A 13,827-nucleotide genomic window follows, 5' to 3' on the forward strand; every position below is an offset into this window, starting at 1 on the left:
TGTCATCATCAAACTGATTTGTTTTCAATGTGTGGGGAAAATAAGGGTCGAAGGAAAAACGCTGTACCAGGGGCAAAATGATATGCCTTCCAGTTGAGGTAGTTGGAGGATCTCCCGTGGTTTGCTGTTGGTCCAGGTGTGGATCCACCCTGGAGTTGCGGATGAAAATGGGTTGCGTTTTGGTAGGGGGCCTTGCAGCTTTCAATGTGTAACCTTCCTTCCTCCCATCCACAGTCCAGCCAGCAGCTCTGCGAGGGCATCCCCAGCTGCAGTGCAAGGGGCCGTGGGCTGCTTCCTCTCTTCTGCCTATTTACTCGTTTGTTCATTGCAGACTTCTTCCTCGACTTCGAGGTTGCCCTGGCGTGCCTGCTGCTGCTGCTCTCGATACGTGGAGAGGATTCATTGCTGCGGTGCAAGGACTGACCTTCCCTGTAAGCCGAGGGGAAAGCACTGGGGGTGTGTGAGCCCGGCACAGGGGCAGGGAGGTGCGTAGGGACAGTCACGCTGAGCTCAGCTGGGGTGGATGGCAACCGCAAAGCAAATGAAGTCCGATCTGCTGTGAGAAATGGTTGCTTCTCTCCTTTCCTTCAGCACAGAGCAGCGTTTCCCTCGGATGCTTGCAAGTCATTTGTGAGGCAGTGGGGAGCAGTGACAGGAGCAGCCAGCTCTGGGGGTCCTGGATGTCCCAGATCCCTGTAGTCGCAAGGTGGGTGAGCATCAGCACTGAATGTTTGACCGTGACTGTGTGCTCTGGAATTCTGGAGAAAGGTCTCATGTCAGGCTGTAGGAACTGCTGAGGCAGGGACAGCAGGTGTGACAAAATGCTCCTGCCAGCTCCAGGGCTTTCAAGAGGAAAACAGTCTCTGCGATTCAGAAGGACTGAGCATTCCCACATCAGCACCTGGTGTTGCTGCCCTGTGGTAAACAGATTTCTAGCTTCTGGATGTAACCTGTTGAATTATTTTACTACCATCTACCAAATAGTTTTATCATTGCAACGTGCAGAGTGTTCGCCTGTTTCTAGAGGTGGCTGCCCATGATTGCGTGTCCTTTAAGGGATTTGGGACACCTACGGGCAGCGCTGCTCAGAGGAGACTGTCCTCGCACCATGGCTGTGAGTGTGGGCTCAGCCCTCGCCCGAGTCTTGCGGAGGCCTAATTCGTCCCTGTCTGAGTGTAAGCACTGCTTGGCTCTGTGCCACAACAGGTTTTTCCTCCACTCGGTGCAAAAAGCAGCAGCTGCTGCTTCTTCAGAGTCAGGAGCAGGCTGCTGCAAGCCCTGGTGGGAGGAGACACGTATTTACATGCTTTAAGATAAATTGGACATGTCAGAACGTAACGATGTCTGTGTGAGCAATGTGATGTTTCTAATAGTTAATGCTTAAAAAAGACTTAAAGTGCTTAAAAACCTGCTTATACAGAGAGAGAAAAAAGCTGTCTCATCAGCTTATTGGTAAGCGGGGCCCACACACTTTGAGAGGGGAGGAGCTGGGTCGTTTGTAATCTACACAACTGAGATAAAAGGATGGCTCGTTACTTCAGGCTGTCAGCAGAAGTATACCTCAGTATACCCGAAACAGCATAGAAGTGATGTACAGGAGGAGCCCTCCTGTGCTTTGTGCTGATTGTCCATCAACAGAGGTGTATGGGAACTGTTGAGTCACGGCCTGAACCACTGATGGATCACCTGAGGTAGCACTGAGTCAGCTGCAGGAGCACAGGTGAAGGCAATGCACCTGTGTGACCAGAAGGGGTGGAGTCTGGCTGCACCTCTCCCAGACCCCATTTAAGGGCTGACCACCACTGGGGAAGGATCTCTTTCTGGCATGGAGTGAGAGAAACTGCATTGGTGCAGCGTGGTTGAATTTGTGTTCGTTCTGGGAGTGCTTTGTGAGAGCAGACTTCATCTGAAACTATTTCCAATTGGATCAGTCAGCCGTTGCTGGCAGCTGTAAGGCAAGCTGCAAGGCAAGATCAAAGCCCATTTTGAGACAAGGTGAAGGCTGCGACTGACACAGACTACTTCCAAATAAAGGCCTCCTATGAGGTGCTGCCACTCTCCTCTCCAAATAAAAAAAATGGAGAAATGGACCAGCTGAAGATGACTTCAAAGCTGGTAGCAGCAACAGAGCAGATTCAGTGCCTGGAAAGAAGCAGAGGAGGCTTCAGAAACAAAGCAGAAAGGCATAAATCATCGCAGTAGGAATCTTGCTGCCTAGCTGTTGCTGATGGGGCCCTGCAGCAGCTGACTTCTGCATCCTCACCACCAGCTGTGGCTGGAGGAGCTCCCCAAAGCTCACCTTGCAGGACCTATTCAGTGTCAGCAGCATTAGCTTACCTTGATGCACGCTGCCTCGGTTGCCTTTAGAACGTGGGAAACTGCTTCAATGAGGTTCTGCGCGTTGCTCACGAGCAGCTCGGATGAGGACTTGCTCTCTGCAGTGACTGCTTTCACCCTTAAAGACATGGTGGTACATTTTGCTGACAAGCATGGGAGCGTGCACCCCTCTGTGGGTACTCCAAAGTCAGCGTCCCCTGCGCTGCTGCAGAAGTTCTCCAGGGGAAACCCGAGGCATGCAAACAAGAGGAAAGGGATGCTGCCAGCAGCAGAAAGACAACAGCCTGCTGAGCTGTAACTGAGCCCTGAGTGCTGCACCCAGAGCTGACACAGACCTCTGGAGACCACTGTGCACGTCCCTTGGAGCCTCGGGGATGCTCTTTGTTTCCAGCGACTCACCTGGCCACCATGGCGAGCTGGCTGCTGATGGTGTGGGTCTGCTCCGTGGCACGCAGCAGCTCTGCAGAGCATCTCTTGTCCAGGCAGATCTTTGCGACGATGCGGCCAAATGCAACAAAGGCCTGCCCAGCAGAAGCAATTTGCCTAGCACAGGCAACAAGCTGCTCCTTGCTCTAGAACAGAACGGAGACGTGATGAGGGAGAAGGAATAAAACAAAACATCTCTCCTGTGAGGGGGGAGCATCCAGAAAGGCCAGGTGTACTCGGAAATGAGCAAAGGACTTGGTTTATCAGCAACGGGTTTATCAGCAGGCACTGCACATTTGGGTACCTTTAAGGCATCGTTATACCTATAGAAGCAATGGGGTGGAAGGGGTGAGAAACTCCATACCGTGATGGGACCCTTCTTCCTCAGGAACTGAGTCATGTGGAGCATCCTTTCTGCCATGTCCTTGGTGATCTGGGACATCCTGCTGGGACTCCCCTGCGTTCTGACACTGTCTTCTCTCTCTTGCTTCCCAGGGCTGCTTGCAAAGAAGGCACTGAGAGGACTGCTCTCTTGCTGTTGAGACAACAACTGGACAGATTTAAAAGTCTGGAGCATGCAGATCGCATCGCTATTGAGAAGCTCCTGCCTGCATGTTTCTGAAGCAGGTTTCGGTGAGTAAAGAGGTGGGACAGCTGCCTGCAACCTTGCTGAGTCTGCTCTGCCTTCCTAAGCAGTCACTCTCTCCCCTGACTTCACCTGCAGTGGTATTATTAAGTCTAAATGCCCCATGCCATCATCTCCCGGAGCTAGCTCCAAATGGATGGTAACTGTTGTGTAAGCTGGCTGTGCCCACAGTGCAGTCAAGTCCTCTAAACTGCTCTGCACTGATTTGGATCATGTTGCTGAAGCCTTTGTAAGCTCCTGGCAACTGGCAGCAATGGTGGGAGCAGGGTGGCTGCTGCTGCTCCCGAGGAAAGCTTGCTGAGAGGTGAGGAGCTGAGCAGAGAGAGGCACTATGTTAGGGAAAGGGAGGGCAGTACAGCCCCCTGCTCCTTAGGAAGCATTTTGGAGATGGATTTATTTGTGCAGTGGTCTCTGTCAGATCAGATATCCAGAGCTCGGTTGCATGGGACACCCAGCAGCTTGATCTCACGTGGAAACTGGCTCTGCCTTGGGCAGCGGTTGAGCAGTTGATCTCCAGGAGATCTCTGCTAACCTCAGTTATCCATTGTCCATCACACTGCTCTACAAGTTAAGGGGGGGGGGAAATTACCATACCATTTCACGTGCCTCAGTGACAGCTCTGCTTGCTTGTCTGCTCCTGCTCAGGTGAGTTCCTGCTGACGTGGTGGGCCTCAGAGCATCGAGCTCCCGGGCTGGGGAGAGCTTGGCTGTGCTGCTGCACTGTTTTGGTTGGTCCTCCACATTTTGCAGGTGTTGTCTCATGAGCTCCAGGATGTGTCTGTTGATGCCCTGGACAGCCCGAAGCTGCGTGGCGAGGTAGTGTGCTTTAGCTGACCAGTACCAGACAATGCTGTGGAGGTGGAGATGCTTTTTGTCCTGCTGGCTTTGGAGGAGCTGGCTGGCACTGCCTACTGCATCAGATGTGAGGACCAGGAGGTGGTCTGCAACAGAGAGCAGGTCTGCCCGTGACTGCAGTTGAGCGGTGGTCTCCAGGGCATCTTGGAGGGTGGTTCTGACCCACTGAATGTTGGCCATTAGCCGACTTGCTTTCTCTTCAAAAGCTTTTTGGCTCATCTCCCTGCCCTCCTTGGGGAGGGGAGACAGGGCGGGTCCAACCACCTCTCGGATGACTTGTAGGTGTTTGGTGTTGGCCTTCTCCAGGTGGAGCAGTAATGCCTTGGCCCTGAGGGCCACATCTCTCTGCAGGAGCTCAAAGCGAATATACAAGCTGGCAGTTGGCAGCGGGGAGACCAAGAGGGTACTGCAGGCATCCAGCAGTGCTTCCACTAGCACCTTGATCTCTTCCCTGAGGGTGAGGATTTCACTGCGACTGCAACCTTCAGGGCAAGTGAAGTAAGAGAGCCGGGCAGCTTCCTGCAGCCTCAGGGAGTTCTCAGACACAGCAGCCAAGAGACTCTGCGAACAAAGCTTGTTCTTCATGGCACTCCTTAGCTCCCTCAGGAACAGGATGTCCCTGCCTATGAACTGATCCATAGCGCCCAAGAGCACGTGCATGCTGATAGCCCACTGGACGCAGTGCAGCTCCAGGCTGGCCTCTCCCAGCTCACAGGAGCCCTTGGAGGACATTGCTTTCTCAAGTAACACTTTGGTATTCATCTGAGCACGTGAAAATTTGGCTTGGACATGTAGAAAGTTTTCCCAGACGCCAGGACAAATGCTATTTTGCTTATTACAGGCCATGCTTGCAATGCCCCCTGCTATCCGAACTGCTCCTGCTAAAGCCATCATGGTCTCATCCAAAGCCTGTTTGCTGCTCACAAAGTCAGCAGCCAAGATAAAGCCAAGCACTTGTTGAGACAGGCTGTACCAAGAGCCTGCCACGGCTGCCAGGCACTCTTTGGTCTCACAGATGGTTTCTGAGAGAGAGAGTGCCATTTGGAGAAGTCTTCCTTGATGCTGGAGCTGCCCCAGGGCTGTTTCCCTGGCCAAGCTAATGACACACGGCATCAGTACGACAATCTTCTGGTACTGCCCCAGCGTGTCCATCAGGGGAGAAGCAGCAACAGGCAGCGCTTCCTTTGCTGCGTCGATACAGCAGTTAGAGATCTCGAGCAAGGCAGAGCAAGCAGCATTCACAGCTGCCACATCGTGGGCACCTGCTGCTGCTAGGAGTGCTGTAATGACAGGATGCATTTCTCCTTTCCTTGGAGCAACATCTGGGTGTGAGTTACCAGCTTGTGGAAACGGATGGCTTAAGACATCTTGCAGTTGAGCTTGACTGGTGGTGTTTTTTAACTCAGCACAGGATGAGCTGTGTCCAAGCTTCTTTGCAACATCAGTGCTCCGTACTTGTTCCCGGAGAGGGCTGAGGATATCTGGGTGGTTGGACCCATCCAGCCCATCCCGGACGCGGTGAGCAGCATCCATCAGGCAGCTCAGTGCCTTTGAAAAGACATCCCTAGTTTGGAGGCAGGAGCGTCTCTCCAGACAAAGGGCCGTGACTGCTTTCAGCTCAAGAATGGACTTGGCCAGCTGCTCGATCCAAACCAGCAAGCCATTCCTGAAAATGGGGTCTGTGGCTCTATCCACGTACCTGACAACAGCTTCAGCGACCCACCGAGCCCAGCAGGTGAGGCTAGTGGCATGCCAGGAGAGCCTTTCGGGGTCCTGACTTTGTAGGGCCTTATTGCACCGTTCCTTGAGCACAGCCATTTCCTGGATGGACTGCTGCAGGAATTGCTGCATGCTGACTGTCTCCTCAAAGCACTGCAAGAGGCTTTCTGTTGTTCCAGCCCACGTGTGGTACAGGGACTGCAGACGCTGAGCAGCGCTCGTATGGGTTGGATTTCTGCTCATTTCTGTGAGCACCGGAGGGAGACTGGCAAGGAGGCTCTTTAAGTGCTCTGCCTGGTCTTGGATTTCTCTCGCAGTTTGGGTTTCGGTGCACCTGGCCAGGACAAAGTCTGCCACTCTGAGCATCTGCTGGGCGTGTGCGAAAAAGGCGGCAGTGAGGGGCTGCAGCTTCTTCAGTAATCCTCCCTGCCCTGCTGGAAAACACCCTGTCTCTGTAAGGCTAAGGGCTTCCTCTACTAGCTGCCTCAAGGGCTCCTTGGCCTTGGAGAAGGTGTGGAGGATTTGGTGCAGAGTAACTTTGAGCATAGCCTGGTCCAGGTCCTCCACCTCCTTTCCCATGATGTGACATTTCTCCTCCAGGCTGCTTTCTCCCCGGCTTGGCCCTGTCTGTCCCTCTTTCTGATTTACATGGCAGCAAATGCTCTTTCTGAGCTGCAGGAGAACCCAGCAACGTTTTACCAGCTCCTGCTTCAGATCTGCCCTGCATGTCTCTGCTAGAAGCATGCAGAAGAAAACCACTGCTTCCACGTGAGCGCTGAACTCGCTGTCAGAGAGGTGCGCTGGGTCTGGGTGGTAGAGGAGGGCCAGCAGCCTGTGCACGTGCTGGGAGAAGGACCCGTGTCTGTCCTGGGTCTCCTTGCTGCCCGTGCTGTCAACAAGCAAAGAAACCAACTCTTGGATGGTCCTCTCCATCATCTGGAAGGCAGAGTTTTGGGAGAAGTCGACTCGTTGAGCCTGGGAGCATTTAAGGTGGCAGCGCTTGGCTGCGTGGAGCAAAGGAACGCACTTCTGAAGGAGCTGCAAAGTCTGAGCCAAGCTGGTCCGGCGAGGAGAATCTTGGAGTTCCTCGAGGTGCTTTGCTGTCAGATTGCTCAGCAGAAGCAAGGCCTCGGAAAAGTCCCGGAAAGCAGCCAGCAGTGCTGGCATGTCCCCCGTATCCCGCAGCGTGCCCAGGCACTCCAGCAGCCAGCTGGCAGCCTGCGTTATCCTCCTTGCCTCAGCAGCACCTTCAATCCGAAGGATCTAGCACAGCACAAAGTACAGTCAGCGTGGCTGAGGTTACCCATCCCTGCTGCATCCCTCTGTCCCAGCAGAGGGGCCGTCTCATCCCTCCTCCAGCCGCACCCTCCCCACCGCTCCCTTCAGCGCTGTCCCCTCTGGCCTTACCTTCACAGTCTGGGTCAGGACACCCTTTGCTGCCGCAGCCAGCACCTCCCTGTGGCGGGGGCAGTCCGGCTGTCCCTGCAGCTGGTGGGCTGCCTGCAGCACGTGCCTCCCTGCCAGCACGAGGGAGCAGGCTGTGAGATGCGTCTCCTCCCGGTACGCCTCGTCGCTGGACTGCTCGGCCAACCTGGAAGGAAAGCCACGGGGCTCAGCTCACCCCCGTCCCATCGTCGGCAGCCACCACCCAGCAGAATTACCTTCTTGCAGCAGAAGCGAGCTCCTCGGTGGCTTTGGCCAACTTTTCTGCCTTCTCCTCCGTGTTGGGTAAGGTCTGGCACGTTCCGCCTTCCTGTTCCAGGGCGAGGATGAGATGACAGAGCTCCGCAGCCATGGGGCAAAGGATCCTCTGGATGGTTTTGTTTTCTTTCAGTATTCCAAGATCATAGAGATCAAAAGGCTCCATTGCATCCTGCCTGGGAGAAAGGAAATAAAGCTGGGATGGTTCGGGATCCTTTGCCACGTGCGTTGGCAGTGAGTTTCAGCAGCAGCCTTGGGCTGGAGGAAACCCCGGGGGCCATCGGGGTGCTGAGCTCAGCACCAACCTGCAGGAGGGGGCTCTGAGTGACCCGGGCTGCGTGTGAGTGACCCGGGTGTCTCAGCCCTTCGGGAAGTGGGGTGGTTGCTGACAGCTCGGTTCTGAGCAGCTCCCGTTGCAGCTGGTGTTACATGAGCCCCGGGCAGCGCAACGATCATCCGGCCTGGCCCTGCCCCCCCTCCCACCCCCCCGAATTAATTATTCATTAATGAATTCCCACTGAGGACGCTTTGAAAAACACGGCTGGGAAGGGCAGGTTTTGGAAGCAGCGGGTGAGGGCCCTCTGTCCCCCCCCCCCCCCCCCCCCGCTTTTAGGGTGGGCATCGTGGCCCGGCTGCGGCCCCGTGGGCGCTGCAAGGCGCAGTGTGCATCCACCGCATCACCTGCTGCGTGCGCGCGCCGTGCCCCGCCTCCGTGCGCGCTCCCGAGAGAGGAAGAGGAGGAGGAGGGGGAGGAAGAGGAGGCGGCTCCGGGCCTGGCCGAGCGCTGCCGCGATGGACAGCTCGGGGAAGGAGCGAGAGGCCGTGCAGCTGATGGCCGAGGCCGAGAAGCGGGTGAAGGGCTCGCACTCCTTCCTGCGGGGGCTCTTCGGGTGAGCGAACGGGGGGAGGGGGGGGGGAGGTTGCTAAAAGGGGGCTGCGAAATAACGGGGTCGCGAAAAGAGAGACGCGATGGGGAGGGGTTGCGAAAAGGGGAAGGTCGCTGAAGTGGGGTGCAGTGGGGTTGTGTAAGGGGGAGCACACGGCCCGGACGACCCCTCCCCCCCCGGCCCCATAGGCAGAGCGGGGGATTGCGGCTCGGTGGGAGGGGGGCACGCGGGATGCTGTGCGATGTGTCCGCGTGGCAAAGCCCGGCCGTGTTTTGCTGAATAATCGCTGGCACGGAGCGGAGCCCTGGGAGCCGCGGGGGCTGCGAGCGGTGCTGCTGGGGCACTGAAACGCGGAAAGCGGCTACACGCGCTCTCCTGCTCTTGCCCAGGGGTAACACCCGAGTGGAGGAGGCCTGCGAGATGTACACCAGGGCTGCAAACATGTTCAAGATCGCCAAGAACTGGAGCGGTGAGTGCGGCCGGGGGAGCCGAGCATCCGCGCTGTTAAACGATCCATCCGGGGACGGCTCGCCACGCTCAGGCTGAGCCAGCAGCCCAGGGCTGACGTTGCGGGAGGAGATTTGTACGGAGCCCAGTGCTTCTTGGGGTGACCTTTGGGGTCGTTGCAGCGGTGGCTTGCTGCTCTCCCCGCAGTTCTGCTCTGTCCGTGGGGTGCACTCAGTGCCGTGTGCTTCCATTGCAGCTGCAGGGAACGCCTTCTGCCAGGCAGCCAAGCTGCACATGCAGCTGCAGAGCAAGCACGACTCAGCCACCAGCTTCGTGGACGCTGGAAACGCCTACAAAAAAGCAGACCCACAAGGTACGGGGGGACCAAATCCCAGATTGCGTCGTGCAAATCTTCTTAGCGGCGTAGGAGCGCAGCGCTGGGGCTTTTGGAGTCAGCTGGTCCGTGTGCCCGGACGGCCTCCGCGCAGGCTGCTGGGGATTACTGGTATTTCCTCCTTGTGCCGTCTCCTGTCCCGAGAGAGATGCTTTCTGTTGGTTGGACGTGGCCCGTCCTGGTGGCTGTGTCACCACGCGGTGTTGGGGCTCTTGTGGGGTGGGCCTGGCAGGTGAGGCTCCCCAGAAGTTTGGGGTGCAGGAGCGGGAGCCCCTGGGACAACCGGATGCGCCCTCAGCTGTTCTACATCTGTTAATTTTCCTTATGGGGGGGGAATGTCTTGAGGTGGGTGCTCCGGGCCCCAGGCTGACTTGGTGTTGTTTTTCTGAACACACATGCTGCAGAGGCCATCAACTGCTTAAATGCAGCTATCGATATCTACACTGACATGGTAAGAGGCTGCGCCGGCTGCTGGGGACGGGGCCGAGCTGTGTGTGAAGAGGCACGGCCGCCGTGCCCACGCTATGAGTGCGTGCCAGGCTGGGGGGACCTCCCCTCACAGCACCTCTGTCCTCCCCAGGGGCGGTTCACCATCGCGGCCAAGCACCACATCACCATCGCAGAGATCTACGAGGCCGAGCTGGTTGACATCGAGAAGGTGAGGGTGCCGGGCCTGCACTGTAGGGCACTGAGATCCCACAGCTGCAGCTTCACCTTCATTGAAAGTGCTGGGACTGTTAACGAGCACGCGGGCAAATATCCAAGGGCAGCCTCGTGTTTGCAGCTTGATGTCATTTGATTTAGTAGTTGGGTAGGGATAGTGATAGGAGGATGGTTGGACTAGATGATCTTGTAGGTCCTTTCCAACCTTGTGAACCTATGAACCTATTGTGCTCCTTTCAGTCTGCAGAGCGTGGTCACAAACCCAGCCTCCCCCCACCCCTGCTTCAGAAGCAGTGCTGAAGTGTAACGTTTCTGTCCGCAGGCGATCGCGCACTATGAGCAGGCTGCGGACTATTACAAAGGAGAAGAGTCAAACAGGCAAGTAGGCTTTGGGAGGTGGTCCCTTCCAGCAGGGAAGGCTTGGAAAGGGGGTCCTCACACTCCTCGCCCATCAGGCTCTCCTGAAACAGCCTTTGGTAGGGTGCCCAAGTCCTGTGTGATTATTTGAAGCCTAGCAGGTGCCTGTGCGTCACGCTGGTTGAGTCTCTGAAGATTGCAGACTTGTCTGGGTTTTGGGATGCCCGTTCTGGGCACGCTGAAAGCACAAAGGGATGAGTGATATCTGACTCGTGCTCGGGCTGGGGGTCTTTGTGCTTTTCCCTTGCAGCCCTCACCTACTTTGTAGCTTGTGGCTCCCGCTGTTCTACGCAGCAAGCAGGGGAGGGAATGCCTGCCGTTGGTGTGGATGTTCTCCCCCCACTCACCTCTTGGTATCAATTGCAGCTCAGCCAACAAATGTCTGCTGAAGGTGGCAGCCTATGCTGCGCAGCTGGAGCAGTACCAGAAGGCCATAGAGATCTACGAGCAGGTGAGGCAGGGGCAGCCTGTCCCTCTGTGCCTGTGTTTGCTCTGCTGGGCCTCGGTTACAGCAGTCTGAGGACATGATGCGTTTCTCTCTTTGGCTTCTCTCTAAAACCTGTCTGGCTGCCCCATAACTGTTTGCACAGACGCTGGTGTTTGTCACAGCCCCTCTTTGCAGACCCTGGGGTGGAGCTGTGTGTAGTCTGAATCGGGCGTCGTGCTTTGAATTCAGTTCCCAGTGATGCGGGTTTCTTCCCCGACTCCAGCAATCCCTTTTTTCCACCTAGGTCGGAACGAACACTATGGATAACCCTCTGCTGAAGTACAGTGCCAAGGAGTATTTCTTCAAAGCTGCTCTGTGTCACTTCATTGTGGATGAGCTGAATGCTAAGGTCGGTGGGCTCAGAGTGGCTGCTGCACGTTTGCCAGCAGGGAGGTGTTTTTGCTGCTGCTGTCAGCTGCTGTTTGCTGGGCTGGGATGGCTGAATCTCCACCAGTTTAGCATAAGCAGAATGAAGGGTGAACTGCAGCACATCCAGACTGAAGCTCAGGGATAAATCAAGGCGTGTGCTACTGCAGTATCCAATGCAGAGTTCTGCTTCCTGCCCTGCCCGTGCTCTGGCTGTGTCTGCTTGGTTCTTGCTGAGTGCTGTCTCAGGCCATGAATGGCTCTGAGCACTTAGAGGCCAGATCTGACCCTGCCTCTTCATTTCCCTGTGCTTATGGGTTTGCTGTGAACGTCTTCTTGAGTTTTCTGTGTGGTTTTAGGGACTAGGAGAGAAGAACCAAAATAAAAAGTGAGGAATTTTGTGTGAAGATTGCTTAAGGGCACGCTTCTCTTTCAGCTTGCGCTCGAGAAGTACGAAGAAATGTTCCCAGCGTTTACAGATTCACGGGAGTGCAAGCTATTGAAAGTAAGTAAAACCAGCATTAAAATAACATGCTCGCATTTAGAAATGCATCGTGCCCTTTGCCTTGTGCTTTTTCACCTTGCCACGGGTTTGGCCTTCCCAAAACGCCTTGAGGGACGTCAGGCTCGCTCTGCGTTGGATTCAGACCAAGTGGGTGGGAGTAGCAACAGCAGAAAGATGGTTCTTGTGGTTGACTTGAACAAATGTGGCTTTGAGTTAGTGGGGGGGGGGGCGGGAGGGGGCAAAGGTCCCGCAGCATTGTCTGACTTGTAATGGTGTTCTCCTAGAAACTTCTGGAAGCCCACGAGGAGCAGAACTCGGAGGCGTACACCGAGGCAGTAAGTACCCACCAGGCTGGGTGGAAGGTTATGCTCCAAGAGATGTGGAGTGCTGCTACTGCTTTCTAACTGCTTTTTTCTTTGCCCTTTAATAGGTGAAAGAATTCGACTCGATATCGCGGTTGGATCAGTGGCTCACGACCATGCTGCTCCGCATCAAGAAGTCCATCCAAGGAGAAGGGGACGGGGACCTGAAGTGAATCGTTGGTGGTGTTTGTGGCATGCAGCCTCAGTCATCTGTTCTCGTGTTACAGCCAAGGACCACCACAGGATACGTGATAAAATATCTAGCTTAATTTTGTTGCTTCTAAGTCCACGTGACTGTGTGTTTCTTTAGTACCCTGCTCTTTGTTGTGACAGCGTGGGTAGGTGAGAAATGATGCTCTGGGTATCGCTGGCTGATTCTTCTGAGGTGAAAGAAATCTTTGTGCTTTTTGTTACTGATGAGCCCGAAGTTTGCACTTGGAACTCCTTCTTTCCTTTCCTGTTCTGTCTTAAGGTTCAGTACCATTGAGTTGAGCATGTAAATATTTGTCCGTGCCAGTGCAGTGCAAATAGTAGATTCTCACCTGCTGCTGTATTGTTATTGTTTCCCATTTTCAAATGGACCTCTGCCAGATACACTTGGATCCTGTTTTTTTTTTTTAATGATCGAGCTTTCTAAATGGTGCTAGTGGAAGGCTTTGTGACCCCTAGCCACGTGTGTGTGTACACCTCTACAGGTACGTGTGTGCATGTGTAAGTGCAGTGCCCTAGTGCTTGAAGCATTGCACCTCAGAGGACAGGATTGCTTAGATGGGTGCCAGCCCTGCGAGCAGCCAGCAGGAGCAGACCTCCCGGGTGGTGTATTTTGTATTGAAGACTTAAATATAAAATGGGAGGCTCTTCTCTATTTTCTTGGATCTACTTTTTCACTTTATTTTGTGGCACGCCCCCAGCCCTGATACCCTAAGATGACCTGACCCACATTATAAGCTATTTTTCTAACTTTTCGTTGACCTCAGCTCCTGTTGCTGTCTCCTTTTGCGCGTGCCCGTTAGCTCCTGACCCTTTTGCTGTTGGCTGAGCTGCCTCACTGTTGTGACTTGCAGAGGTTGAGCAGGAACCTTGTCTTAGGTGTCTGGGTGACAGATGGATCGAGCGTGCTTTGCTTTGAAAAGACGTAGGCACTTCAGAAATCGTTGTCATTTCAGAGATGTGTTTTCAAGTGTCTGCACCAGACTCCTCTGTTTGACTAGTGATGATTAAGCTACCTGCAGCCCAGTGTGTGTACTGAGGGAACTGGGAGCCTGTGCAATCTGTCAGTAGTTGTCACTTGGCATTTCTCTGCAGTGGAGTGATAGGCTAAGAATGGAAACGTAGCTGCTTCGTTTGGCAGCAGTGCTGTTTGTGGCAGCTCTGGTGGGCACTGCTGCAGTTTGGACTCTGCCCTTCGTTTCTCTCGCTGTAGGGATTGGGTCTGCTCCCCTCCTGGCTTTCACTGCTCTTTGTTGTTTTTAATCTAGATATTTATTGGAGTAGAACATCACTGGCTTGTCAGGCTGAGTGTCTCCTGCACAGCTTCCATCTCCCCACTTCTCAGCTGTTTCTAAGGCCATCATTACTGCACGTAGGACGCAGCGAGCGTGGCAGGCAGGGAGAG

At 54.8% G+C, this 13,827-nt stretch overlaps 3 protein-coding genes across 3 annotated transcripts in view; 1 reads left to right on the top strand and 2 right to left on the bottom strand.

The window, feature by feature from the left end:
- Positions 1 to 13,827, bottom strand: part of ANAPC1 (anaphase promoting complex subunit 1) — a 274,849-nt gene that overhangs the window by 125,429 nt on the left and 135,593 nt on the right. The window lies entirely within an intron of this gene.
- On the bottom strand, positions 1,021 to 7,778 carry LOC136050459 (uncharacterized). Its single transcript, XM_065739362.1, has 7 exons — positions 7,645 to 7,778; positions 7,391 to 7,574; positions 4,004 to 7,246; positions 3,128 to 3,298; positions 2,737 to 2,909; positions 2,338 to 2,455; positions 1,021 to 1,278 (listed from the first exon to the last, which is right to left on the bottom strand). Exons 1-7 carry the CDS (start codon positions 7,776 to 7,778, stop codon positions 1,021 to 1,023), a joined length of 4,281 nt encoding a protein of 1,426 aa, XP_065595434.1.
- NAPB (NSF attachment protein beta) lies at positions 8,412 to 12,602 on the top strand. The gene is made up of 11 exons (XM_065739477.1): positions 8,412 to 8,574; positions 8,961 to 9,040; positions 9,275 to 9,391; positions 9,817 to 9,863; positions 9,993 to 10,070; positions 10,398 to 10,453; positions 10,859 to 10,943; positions 11,224 to 11,328; positions 11,782 to 11,850; positions 12,135 to 12,185; positions 12,281 to 12,602. Exons 1-11 carry the CDS (start codon positions 8,477 to 8,479, stop codon positions 12,383 to 12,385), a joined length of 891 nt encoding a protein of 296 aa, XP_065595549.1. The 5' UTR covers positions 8,412 to 8,476; the 3' UTR covers positions 12,386 to 12,602.

This window comes from Cyrtonyx montezumae, unplaced genomic scaffold (assembly GCF_038088225.1).
Source record: "Cyrtonyx montezumae isolate F1298 unplaced genomic scaffold, pur_monq_1.0 scaffold_24, whole genome shotgun sequence".
Taxonomy (NCBI): Eukaryota; Metazoa; Chordata; class Aves; order Galliformes; family Odontophoridae; genus Cyrtonyx; species Cyrtonyx montezumae.

What these genes read in the sequence shown, in the direction of transcription:
- LOC136050459 (XM_065739362.1), bottom strand. Translation starts at nt 7,778, where the DNA reads ATGGCTGCGGAGCTCTGTCATCTCATCCTCGCCCTGGAACAGGAAGGC. An exon ending in CTCGCTTCTGCTGCAAGAAG is followed by an intron (nt 7,575 to 7,644) that starts GTAATTCTGCTG and finishes CTTTCCTTCCAG; the next exon opens with GTTGGCCGAGCAGTCCAGCG. An exon ending in GGAAGAAGGGTCCCATCACG is followed by an intron (nt 2,910 to 3,127) that starts GTATGGAGTTTC and finishes GTTCTGTTCTAG; the next exon opens with AGCAAGGAGCAGCTTGTTGC.
- NAPB (XM_065739477.1), top strand. Translation starts at nt 8,477, where the DNA reads ATGGACAGCTCGGGGAAGGAGCGAGAGGCCGTGCAGCTGATGGCCGAG. An exon ending in TTCCTGCGGGGGCTCTTCGG is followed by an intron (nt 8,575 to 8,960) that starts GTGAGCGAACGG and finishes GCTCTTGCCCAG; the next exon opens with GGGTAACACCCGAGTGGAGG. An exon ending in GGGAGTGCAAGCTATTGAAA is followed by an intron (nt 11,851 to 12,134) that starts GTAAGTAAAACC and finishes GTGTTCTCCTAG; the next exon opens with AAACTTCTGGAAGCCCACGA.